The 11,997-nt window shown below is 38.6% G+C and overlaps 1 protein-coding gene and 1 long non-coding RNA gene across 2 annotated transcripts; both read left to right on the forward strand.

Moving 5' to 3' along the window:
• The first annotated feature begins 1,303 nt into the window (after positions 1 to 1,303).
• Positions 1,304 to 3,505, forward strand: LOC140036013 (uncharacterized). Its single transcript, XR_011839909.1, has 2 exons — positions 1,304 to 1,471; positions 3,057 to 3,505. It is a non-coding gene; the product is annotated as an uncharacterized lncRNA (long non-coding RNA).
• Positions 3,506 to 11,105: 7,600 nt separating this feature from the next.
• Positions 11,106 to 11,741, forward strand: LOC140035737 (uncharacterized). The gene has a single exon (XM_072077091.1). It carries the CDS (start codon positions 11,106 to 11,108, stop codon positions 11,739 to 11,741), a length of 636 nt encoding a protein of 211 aa, XP_071933192.1.
• The last annotated feature ends 256 nt before the right edge of the window (positions 11,742 to 11,997 follow it).

Here is an 11,997-nt window from a genome sequence, read left to right on the forward strand (position 1 = left end):
CGGACTCCTCATCCTATAAGGAAACTACTACCTAGAAACTTATAAGTACATCACCACAAGACAAAGCAAGGTACGCTATCAACAGTACTCCATATTGTTATTCTACTTACAGGCTCTTATTGACTTGATCGTCAGAGCTACTCCGGGGGAACTAGCCCCGCCGCTCACCTATCCCTGCAGGACAGTTCGCTCGCTTCCCTCCCCACAGTTCGGTCATCCTTAGCTCGCTCAGCTCGTTGCAACTCAACTCGAATCGTGTTTTTGGCTGTCGCATCAGGAGGCATGAGCAAAACATACATCCTTGTCCTCAGCCACAGTTTTGAAGTCAGGGTATAAAAAATTGTGCATATCATTCTGGGAAATTCTATAGTTCCTTTAGAGGACTATTATCCCAATGTGTATCCCTCAATGTCGATATTGTTTCATATTTTAAATATTTAAAATTGTTATAATCTAGAAGTTTAAAACACTTATTTCACCATCTAACGCAAGAAAGATTGTAAAATCTCCCATTCATTCATTCCTATTTTACATGAAAACTTATGCTTAGGTCCCGATAAAATTGGGAAGAGAGAAAGGGGACAGGATGGGAGGAAATGGGAAAATGAACAAGGGAAGAAGGATATTAGAGGGGAAAAGGTATGATTTCATAAACTTACTCATTGACTTTCCTTAAGGTTTAAAAATTACACCTATCTCACTTAATTGACACTTTTGTAGTCAGACCTCAAACTTGCTCAACAATTTAAATGAATGCCACAAAATACCCTCAACTTATAAAGTTTAATTATTTTATAAAGCAATCGTTAACACAAATATAAGGAAAGAGTGTCAAGTTTTTAATACCATATTTATTTTTTGATAATGATTATGAAGATAGTTCTAATTTATGATAGAATGCTTTTAATGGTATTTTATAGGGGATATATATTCTTTCTAAATTGGAGAGGCAAGTATGATCATACTGCTTTTTAGAGTTTGTGAATTTTTGGATTGTTGGAATTACTATAATTTGGTTGTAGTTTTGACCATTTCTTTTTGAGTTAGTGTTCCTTTTGATTTAAAAAAAAAAAAGATCGACAAATAAAAACTGGATTGCATTCAAAGTTATTTAAAAAATCACTAAATCAACATTTAGGGCCTGTTTGTTTGGATGGAAAAGGTTTTCCGAAAAATATTTTTCATATTTTCCGTTGTTTGGTTGTCAATTAATTTGAAAAAATAATTTCTAACAGAAAATAAGTTACACCCATCGGAGGAAAATAACTTCCTTATCTTATCTATCATTGTGAAGTTATTTTCCTTTCGTAGAAGTAGGAGACCAAACTCCTACTTTTTCGCAGCGACATCTCCTCAACTCCGACAAATAAAAGCCTCCAGCGATACCATCAATAAAAGTCTCCGGTGACATCTCATCAGCAAACTCTTCGTAGGATGCATCTCCAACTCCAGCAAAAACCCAATTTCGAAGGCAACAGATCATCTCCCTCTCTCTCTCTCTCTCTCTCTCTCTCTCTCTCTCTCTCTCTCTCTCATTTTTTTCCTTTAAAAGCGGCCAATATCAGTTTGAAAAATTTTGTCCTTATCAGTTTGCTTTCCTCCCTTTTCCTTTCAAAAATTGTCTAGAATTACTGGTGTAGATTCTTGAAGTTGGATTTGAATGAATTTTTGTGGGTTTCTTTTGTTTTAGTTTGTTCTTACTTGATTAGGGTTAAATCTGATTTGATTGATGCTAATGAATTAATTTGGCTGCTGAGTTTTGGGGGTTTTATGATTCTTGGAATCAGAATCCGAGTAGGGTAGGGTAGTGTTTTTCTTACAATCTGGTGAGACCATTTGTAAAGCTGAAGAACTTCTGTAGAAGGCCACGATTCCAAATTAACATTTGTCCCAATCGCATAATACCATGAAAGTTTTGCCTGCTCAAATTGTTGCTGCCCAAGAGCTAGAAAGCCTTCATAGAAATTTGGCTTGATAAGAAGTGCTTCTTCATATTTCTTACCAGCTGCGGAGTATTCCTTTTGTGCCCAACCATATGCATTTTTCACCTGCTCTAACACAGACTCCCTTGAAGCATCTTCATTGCGTTTTAAAGATTGGCAGGTGCTTGCCCTTCCTAATATTGGAGATTCCTTTCTTTGTTCAATAAATTCAGTTCCTAATGCCTTCATATATGTTTTAACAGAGGATTTTGAGAATAATATGAATTCCTAATGACTTTGCCAACAACTTACATCAGTGTAGTTTTGAGTTGTTATTTTTGGTTCATTGAGTTGCATGAAGTCGATGCCTTCTCATATTAGTATCCTGCATAAACCAAGCTTGGGCATTGTTCCCCTATATGCAAAATCAAAACTTTTCCTCGTGCCATGTTCGGGTGGCAATAAAATTCTAGTTCTTCTAAAAGTTGGAGGGTTCAAGTCTTCTCCTTATTACAGTAGCTGATGTTTGGTGCGATTAATTGCGTCCTCAACTTACATCAGTGTAGTTATTGCAGGTCTTCTCCTTATTACAGTAGCTGATGTTTGGTTTTTTTTTAAGTCAACAGAAATCACGGGGAGGAGAAATAAGTGGCTAGATGTTGACTAGCTCTCCAAATTGGGTAGTAAAGTCAACTGGTAGAGCTTGCAAGACTTGCAAGGGTGTCTATTAGTTGTCATAGCAACATTGGTTGTACTGTAAAACCATTCTTACTACTGTCAATGGTCTCCAAATGTCTCTCTGGAACATGCAATAAGTGAAATAATGTCGTTGCAACATCATTAAGAAAAAGTCAACTTTGAGCTAGAGATCAAGTAGAAATTAACAGAAACACTTTTAAAAATTGAGCTTGTTACTGTGCAATTTGAGTAAATAGTCTACCCAGCTGCCGCATCAAAGGTAGAGGTAGGTGGTGGCTTCAAAGTCTTCTCCTTATTCTGTTAGTACTTATCTTTCTTTGGTATAACTTCTTGATTTTCTTGTATGGCCTATGAGTTATAATAGGTTGTGCTTCACAAGTGGACTTGATGCTTCTCTCACGTATTAAGATATTTATTTTTCCTGTTGTGTTTCAGCACCATTGAACCTTGGAGGTGATCTAGAAGTGGAAAAAAGGACAACTGACTGAGTACCTTGCCACTTGCTGTGGCCTTGGAAATTTGTAGGTGCAGGCCAACTGGATTTGTTCAAAGCTCTGGTCACTAAGTTTTTTCTTGTAAAACATTCACATGAACATTGGTGACCATCTTGATTCAATTGGAAGCCGCTTTTGGCTATATGAACCCTTGTAGTTAGCAAGTCTATTGAAGGACAGAACCGACTTGATGATAGGATAAAGTAAGTTACAGGCTATTATTGTGTGCTAATTCTTGATTCAATTGGAAGCCCATCTTTAGGTGATGTTGAATATAATAAGTAGTGGAAATCTTTGAAAAGAGATTCCATACCATAAACTACATGATTATGAATCCTTGTCTTGTATAAGGTCCGCATTATGATCGAAAAGGAGGAAAGTATTAAGAAACTGAGGACTTTCTATATACTACTTACTACATTTACACTTTTGGAATAAATTTCTGCAAGGATATCATTAGTCTTGTATAAACAAATAAAAAGCAAAAACAAATATGAAATATGGAAACTACGGAAAAGATGATTGGCAAGCAAAAATGTGCATGAAGCATTGGTGTTTAAACAAATTGGATTCCTAGGATTTCATCTTTGAAATGCCTTGCACGTGAATGATCAAGCATGTAGTATGCAATGTCCCACATATCAATATATTGGGCTTTCTTGAGGACAAATGTCCATAATTAAAATTGGTGGCCATCATTTATTTATTTAAAATTGGGGAATACCAACGTATTAACAAATTGATTATAAAATCGAAGCTTGTTTGTTCAAGTTTTACTCTTCACAAACAAGTTTCGAGGGGCATTTGTAGACAATGGAATTTTAATTGAATTACCATTGGTCTATAAATTATTTTTGTGGCTTGTTTCCATCCAATCGGATATTGCCATATGTCATGTACACTTGGAAAATTTGATTATTAAATGACCAATTATATTTTGCCACGTATCAAGTTGGGACGTACCAATCAATTGAAATTGCGAGGATGTCTCCACCAACCAAATCATATCTACGTGACGTGGAAATTTTTGGATAAATATCTAAATATTTATTTCTTATTAAAGAGATAATATTTAGAGTTATTTAATCTAAATATATTTCTTATATGCTACAATAGCCTGGCCAGTCAAATGGCGCCACGTCACGTGTTCCCACGAGTTTGGCCAATCAAGAAATTACTTATCTCTTTATTGATAAATATAAAATGAAGAGATAATATTTGGCTAGCACAGTCCTAATATGACTGCACGTCTTGCAAGACAAGTAAAGTGCTACACAGGTCTTCAACCTCTACCCCTTGCTACAGCTATAAATAGAGGTCTCTCAACCAAACCAAGGACACACACACAGATACACAAAGAGACTTCAAAAGGCATCTCATACACTCAAGTATTAAAGCTTCAAGCTACGAAGGGTTGGATCTTCAAGCTCTCCAAATCTTTCGCATATCAAGGCTTGAGCCTCCAAATATTTTTAAATTCTTCAAATCTTCCATATCAAGATTTGAAAGAGTCGGTGGTTGATCCAAGAACAAACTGCGAAACCCTTGGATTGATGTTCGAGGAGAAGAATCGAAGGAAGCTCTCCATAAGTTCGAGAAACTTTCAAAGATTGTACCTACATATTTTTCTAAGTTTATATATTACATATTTGTCGTGTATTTCTTTTTCTTGTCGTTTTGCAGACTTGAAAAATTTATTGCGTACAAATTTTTGGCACGCCCGGTGGGACTTCTCTACCTTCCATCTCTTTTCCTTGAATATTCAATTACGTATATCACCAATGGCACCAAAGAACAACAAAATCATGATTGCACGTTCCAAAGCTACTGATGCTAAGCCTGTTCAGGAAGCTACACATGTTGCCACCAATACCCGCGCTATTGGGCCTGTGACAAAGAGTATAACGAGAGCCTCCACCCAAAGTAGTATGGAAGCTCCATCGGCGCCAACTCCCGTCTTCGGCTCGACATCACCAATGAGCTGTTCCTCCACGATGGGGATCCAAGACGTTCCTGCATCGATTGAGAAAGCTCTTGCCATGCTCGAATTTGGATCCGAATCCAAATTTTCTAAGCATAACGATGATTCATCAAGTACTGGATCAGTCTCTTTACATGAAACTCTTCATTCAAGATTTTCTATTGAAGATTATGCTGCTTCTTCTACTGTAATGCCTGCCATGATGACAAATACTTTGAATTTCAAAGAACAAGTTTTGAACATGTCCAAAATGATGGAAACCATGATGAAACACATCAAGAACCAAGATGCTCTCATTGCTCAAATACTCACCCAGAAAAATCACGCTCCTGAAGAAAGCCATGCGAATCTTAGGGAGCACCAAGAGCGTGAAATTCTTTCATCTAAAAGCAAAGACAAAGTGAATGAAGTATACGTGACTGCCGATGGAACTATCCCTGTGGAACAACTGAAGGAACTTGTCGAATGCGTGATCAAAGATAAAAATGAGGGTGGTTCAAAGTCAAGCTTTACCTACTGCAAGCCTTACACTGCTAGAATCGACAACTTCGCAATGCCTGCTGGATATTAACCGCCTAAATTTCAACAGTTCGATGGGAAAGGTAGTCCAAAGCAACATGTGGCCCATTTTGTCGAAACCTACAATAACACTGGAACCTATGGTGACCTGCTAGTCAAACAGTTCGTCCGATCCTTGAAGGGCAACGTGTTTGATTGGTACACTGATCTCACTCCGGGGGAACAATTAGAACAAGAGTTCTTAAATCGATTCTACAGCACTAGAAGAACCGTTAGTATGTTGAAGTTGACTAACACTCGTCAATGGAAGGATGAACCTGTGGTCAACTACATTGATAGGTGAAGAAGTCTGAGTCTCAACTGCAATGATAGACTGTCTGAACCCTCTGCCATAGAAATGTGCATCCGAGGAATGCATTGGAGCCTGAGCTACATTCTACAGGGTATACGTCCAAATACATTTGAAGAATTAGCTACTCGTGCTCATGATATGGAGTTAAGCATCACGGCTAATGCAACTGATGGGCTTCCCATTCAAGCTCCGCGAGTACAGCCGTCTCGTCAAAGCAATGAAAGGCAAGAAAATAAAAAAGGGGGCAAACCTCCTTCAAGATTTAGTAATAAGGAATCCATGACAATAAACACAGCTCCCATGAAAATTACTACCAAGGTGAGTCGAAAAGCCACCGAAAAAGTAGACTCCCCTCAAAATAGGTTGGTAAGAAGACCTACTCTAAAAGAAATGCAAGAAAAGAAATATCCCTTCCTCGAATCCGATTTACAAGGAATGTTTGATGATCTTTTCAAGGAGAAACTCCTTGAACTTCCCGACATAAAGCGCCCAGAGGAAGTTGGTCAAGTCAGTGATCCAAATTATTACTGTTATCATCACTTTATTGGCCACCATCTCACTAAATGCTTTGTCTTTAAACACAAAATTATGGAATTGACCCGTCAAGGAAAAATCCTTCACGAGGAAGATAAAACATTGACAAATCAAACAACAATAATGTTTGGGTCTGTGTATTGTCCGATAGAAGTTTTATCCACAACAAGCAGTGCTTCATCCAAGGAGTTTGAAAAATCCTCAATTGAAGATGTTATTGAAGATGACAATGAATGATGGACTTTAGTCACTCGAAAGAGGACTTGCAAGCCAAAAATAAAGAAGTACATTTTTTCAAAAGCATTCGTTCGACAAAGTTTGAAGTGACAATAAAACGACGAAATGCAACAAAGAAACAAAAGGGAGTGGCCGCAAAACCAATTCCTTCAGATTTTCAGCTCTTTCAAGAGGTTCGACAGCCCGTGACACTGAGACAATTTATGCCCAAGGGGTATTTAAGTGACGATGCTGATAACTCCACCTTTTGTAATGTCGTCAAAGCTGAAAATTCTCAGGTCACACAAATTGGCACGAAATTTGAGAAAAAAATTCAAAATCGATGATAAACCACCAGTGGATTGTACAACGACTATCATTTTTTATTATGACAATTTAACTGTTGAGTTCAAAACCCACAATCGACCTTTGTTTGTTAGTGCGTATGTCCGAGAGTAGAAGATGAATCGGATACTCATTGATAGGGGATCTGCTGTCAATATCATGTCCGTGCATGCTATGAAAGAGTTAGGAATCTAAAGCGATGAATTCTCCCAAAGCCGCCTCATGATCCAATGATTTAACCAAGGGGGTAAAGAGCAATTGGCCTCATAAGGCTTGAATTGCTCATTGGCGAGTTGTCTTCAAGCGCGTTATTTCATATCATTGAAGCCAAAACCTCTTATAACATGCTCTTGGGAAGATTCTGGATTCACGAGAATGAAATTATACCGTCTACTCTGCATCAATATTTCAAATATTGTCGAGACGGCATAGTTAAGAAGGTTGTTGCCGATGATAAACCTTTCACTAAGCTCGAAGCTCACTTTGCCGGCGCCAAATTTTACCTTCAGAAAGAAGCAAAAAGAAAAGAATCAGTAAAAGAAGAAAATTAAGATTTCAAGGTACCCATTTTATGGTATATTCCAAGATCAAAGAGAGAAGAATATCAATCCTCTTTTATCAGGAATGATACATTAAATGTTCCGCTCACCAAAATAGAGCCTGTTAAGAGTGAGAAAATGAGCTTGCAAGAATTTGTTCGTTCCAAAGAAGAACCGGCAGTAGAACATTACTCACTACCAACTAATCGGACTCAAGAAGATTTTGATCCAAACGCATATAAATTTCTTGCTAAAGCCGGTTATAACCCAAATGAGAAGCATGCATTGGAAAAACTCCCTCCTGAGGTGACTGGCGAGAAGACTCATGGATTAATACCTACGCAGAAAATGTTGAAAGAAAAAGGTTATAATATTGAAAGTTCATCGATGGGTCTTGGTTATCAACCACCTTCTCCAGTGCGTATAATGATCAAAAGGGCAAGTTGTAATTACGTGAACGAAGAAATGGATGTCACAAGCCGAAAAAGATCTGTGTTCGATAGGTTGGGAAATAAGTCGAAGCGTACTTCTGTGTTTGACAGACTTGGCCCGTAGCCGAAATATTTGAAACCGTCCGTCTATGAAAGATTAGGCAATAAAAAGCAAGACTACCAAGTTGCCAAGAAAGAAAGTTTTACTCTAATAAAGAAGAACGGATCAAGAAAACGAGTCTCCAATTTTTTCATGCACTATGGAGACTTATTCTATGTAAGAATTGAAACTATTTTTGAAGAACAGGGTCAAGAAAGTACGGCTTCCTGTCATCATATTACCATCAGTGATCCTGAAGAAAAAGAAGAAGATGCAGATGACGCTCCCGCTGAATTTGAGCAAGGAGTAAAAAATATAGTCGATGCCCTAAAAGAAATTAATCTTGGCACAAGTGACGACCTTCACCCAATTTACATCAGTTCTTATATGACTCCTGAAGAAGAGAAAGAGTATGTTGATTTGCTACTCGAGTTCAAAGATGTCTTTGCTTGGAATTACTCAGAAATGTCTGGTTTGGATTCTAGAGTTGCTGTTCATAATTTATCTGTCAAGCGAGGAACAAAACCTGTCAAGCAAACTCAAAGGCGCTTTCGGCCCGAATTGATTTCTCTGATAGAAAATGAGATAAATAAACTGATTGAATCTGGGTTCATACGAGAAGTGAAATATCCAACATGAATTTCAAGCATTGTCCCTGTGAGAAAGAAGAATCGGCAAATCCGAATTTGTGTTGATTTTCGAGACTTATATGAGACTTGCCCCAAAGATGATTTTTCGTTCCTCATCACAGAATTGACGGTAAATGCTACAACCGAGCACGAAACACTATCTTTTCTCGATAGATCGTCTGGCTACAATCAAATAAGTATGGCGCCCGAAAATTAGGAGCTCACTGCCTTCCGCACCCCCAAGAGAATTTATTGCTATAAAATGATACCGTTTGGTTTGAAGAACGCTAGAGCGACATATCAAAGGGCAATGCAAACAATTTTTTATGATATGCTCCATAGAAATATGGAGTGCTACGTTGATGACCTTGTGGTGAAATCAAAGAAACGAGAGGATCATATTCAAGACCTTCAAAGAGTTTTTCAACGCCTTCGGAGATACCAACTGAAGATGAATCCTTTGAAGTGCGCATTCGGAGTCACTTCTGGCAAATTTCTCGGTTTCATCATTCATCAACGGGGAATAGAGGTCGATCGATCTAAAATTGATACCATTGTGAACATGCCTAAACCGCGAAATATTCATGAATTGAAGAACCTTCAAGGAAAGTTGGCTTATATCCGGAGGTTTATCTCTAATTTGGCCGGACGATGCCAACCCTTCAGTCGACTAATGAAGAAAGGGGTACCCTTCGAGTGGGATGAATCGTGTAGAAATGCTTTTACAAGCATCAAAACGTACCTCATGAATCACCAAGTGTTGGCTGCACCTATCTCAGGAAAACCATTGATTCTCTATATTTCCGCTCAAGAATGGTCGGTGGGGGTTTTACTTGCTCAAAAAAATGATGACGATAAGGAGAATGCGCTGTATTACTTGAGTCGGATGATGACACCGAATGAGTTGAATTACTCACCCATCGAGAAATTGTGTTTGGCACTTATATTTGTCATTCAAAAATTAAAATATTATTTTCAATCACACACTATTCGACTCATATTTAAATCTAATCCCATTAAATATGTCATGGTAAAACCTGTACTGTCTGATCGGCTCGCGAGATGATACCTCCAGTTTCAACAATTTGAAATTATTTATGTACCTGCGAAGGCTGTCAAAGGACAAATATTGGCAGACTTTTTAGCCGATCATTCCATACCTGCCGAGTGGGAGTTGACTGATGAACTCCCCGATAAAGAAGTGTTTATGGTCGAATCACCGTGGTCAATGTATTTCGATGGAGCTGCTCACCGTGATGGAGCTGGTGCGGAAGTTGTCTTTTATACTCCTAAAGCATATATATTGCCGTACTCTTTTACTTTAACACGCCGATGTTCAAACAATATGGTCGAATATCAGGCGTTGATTCTCAATCTTGAAACGGCTGTAGACATGAAACAGTTGCATCTTAGAATTTATGGTGATTCAAAATTGGTGGTAAATCAACTTCTTGGTATTTCTGATATCAAGAAATCTGAATTGATCCCATATTATAAGTATGCAAGACAACTCATGGGATATTTAAATAGTATCACTATAGAACATATCCCTAGAAATTTTAACCGACAAGCTGACTCTTTGACAAGGGTGGCGTCCATGATCACTCTACCTTCTTATCGAAATCAAATTTCAATATGTCAAAATTGGGTCATACCACCGATGTTTGATGAAGAAGATGATGGTGAGGGAGAAAATACTTGTCATATTTTTGTCCATGAGATCGAAAAGGAGGATTGGCGCCACCTCATCATTGATTACCTTAATCATGGGAAGTTACCAGAAGATCCTAAGAAAATGGTTGATATACGTCGTCGAGCGCCACGTTTCATTTACTATAAAGGGACGCTGTACCGAAAATCATTCGATGGGGTGTTTCTATGATGTCTTGGAGAAGATGAAGCCATGCAAGCAATGGAGGAGACTCACTGTGGGATATGCGGTGCTCACCAGTTTGACCCGAAATTATACTTTTGCATTGAAAGAATGGGATATTACTGGCCAACAATGGTAAAGGATTGCATTGACTTTGCTCGAAGATGTCAAGCATGTCAATTCCATGGCAATTTCATCCATCAACCTCCTGAACCATTGCATCCAACTGTGGCTTCTTGGCCGTTCGATGCTTGGGGTTTGGATATAGTTGAACCACTTCCAAAGTCTTCTGGCTGACACATTTTCATTTTGGCGGCGACAGATTACTTTTCAAAGTGGGTTGAAACGGTTCCTCTAAGAGAGGTCAAAAAGGAGAATGTAGTAGATTTCATTCGCTTGCACATCATTTATCGGTATGGAGTCCCGCGTTATATCATCACCGATAATGGTAAACCTTTTTGCAATGTAGCAATGAACAACCTTTGCGAAAAGTTTCATTTCAAACAATACAATTCGTCCATGTACTACGCTGCTGCAAATGGACTCGCGGAAACATTCAACAAGACCTTATGTAATCTGTTGAAGAAAATCATGGATAAATCGAAAAGGGATCGGCATCTTCGAATTGGAGAAGCACTTTGGGCATACCGAACTACTTTTCGAACTCCCACACAAGCAACCCCATACGCGCTTGTTTACGGTGTTGAAGCTGTTCTTCCACTTGAGTATCAAATACCTTCGCTAAGAATTGCAATTCAAGAAGGGCTCAGTGAAGAAGATAATGTTCGTCTTCGCCTTGAGGAGTTAGAAGCACTTGACGAAAAGAGATTGGAAGCTCAGCAACGGATTGAGTGCTATCAGGTTCGCCTTTCAAAAGCATTCAATAAGCACGTCCGACCTCGCTCTTTCCAAATTGGAGAGTTAGTGCTCGCTGTTCAGAGACCAATCATTCTCACTCATGGCGGACAAAGAAAGTTTACTCCTAAGTGGGATGGTCCATATGTCGTTCGAGAAGTATATACAAATGGCTCATACAAGTTGGTTGCTGAAGATGGATTAAGGGTTGGCCCCATCAATGGCAAGTACCTAAAAAGGTACTATACGTAATCGGAACCGCGCGATGCTCCTGGCTCGCATGAGCTAAAACTATGGATGGCAACCACTAATAGTGTAGTATGTGGTTAAACTCTGAAACACTCCACCAAGTTTAAGGTGGTAAACAAATAGATACTCCTGACCCACATGAGGTTAAAATGTGAACGATAGGAATTACGTGTGACTTGATTCCCTCCGGGGATACGTAGGCAGCTTAGAGGGTAATTTCTAAGTTCAGTTACACCTTCTAAACCAAACCTTCTTTCCT

Source organism: Coffea arabica, chromosome 2c, assembly GCF_036785885.1.
Source record: "Coffea arabica cultivar ET-39 chromosome 2c, Coffea Arabica ET-39 HiFi, whole genome shotgun sequence".
Lineage (NCBI taxonomy): Eukaryota > Viridiplantae > Streptophyta > Magnoliopsida > Gentianales > Rubiaceae > Coffea > Coffea arabica.

Bases quoted from the DNA above. Each gene is read 5' to 3' on its own strand.
- LOC140035737 (XM_072077091.1), top strand. From the start codon at position 11,106: ATGAACAACCTTTGCGAAAAGTTTCATTTCAAACAATACAATTCGTCC.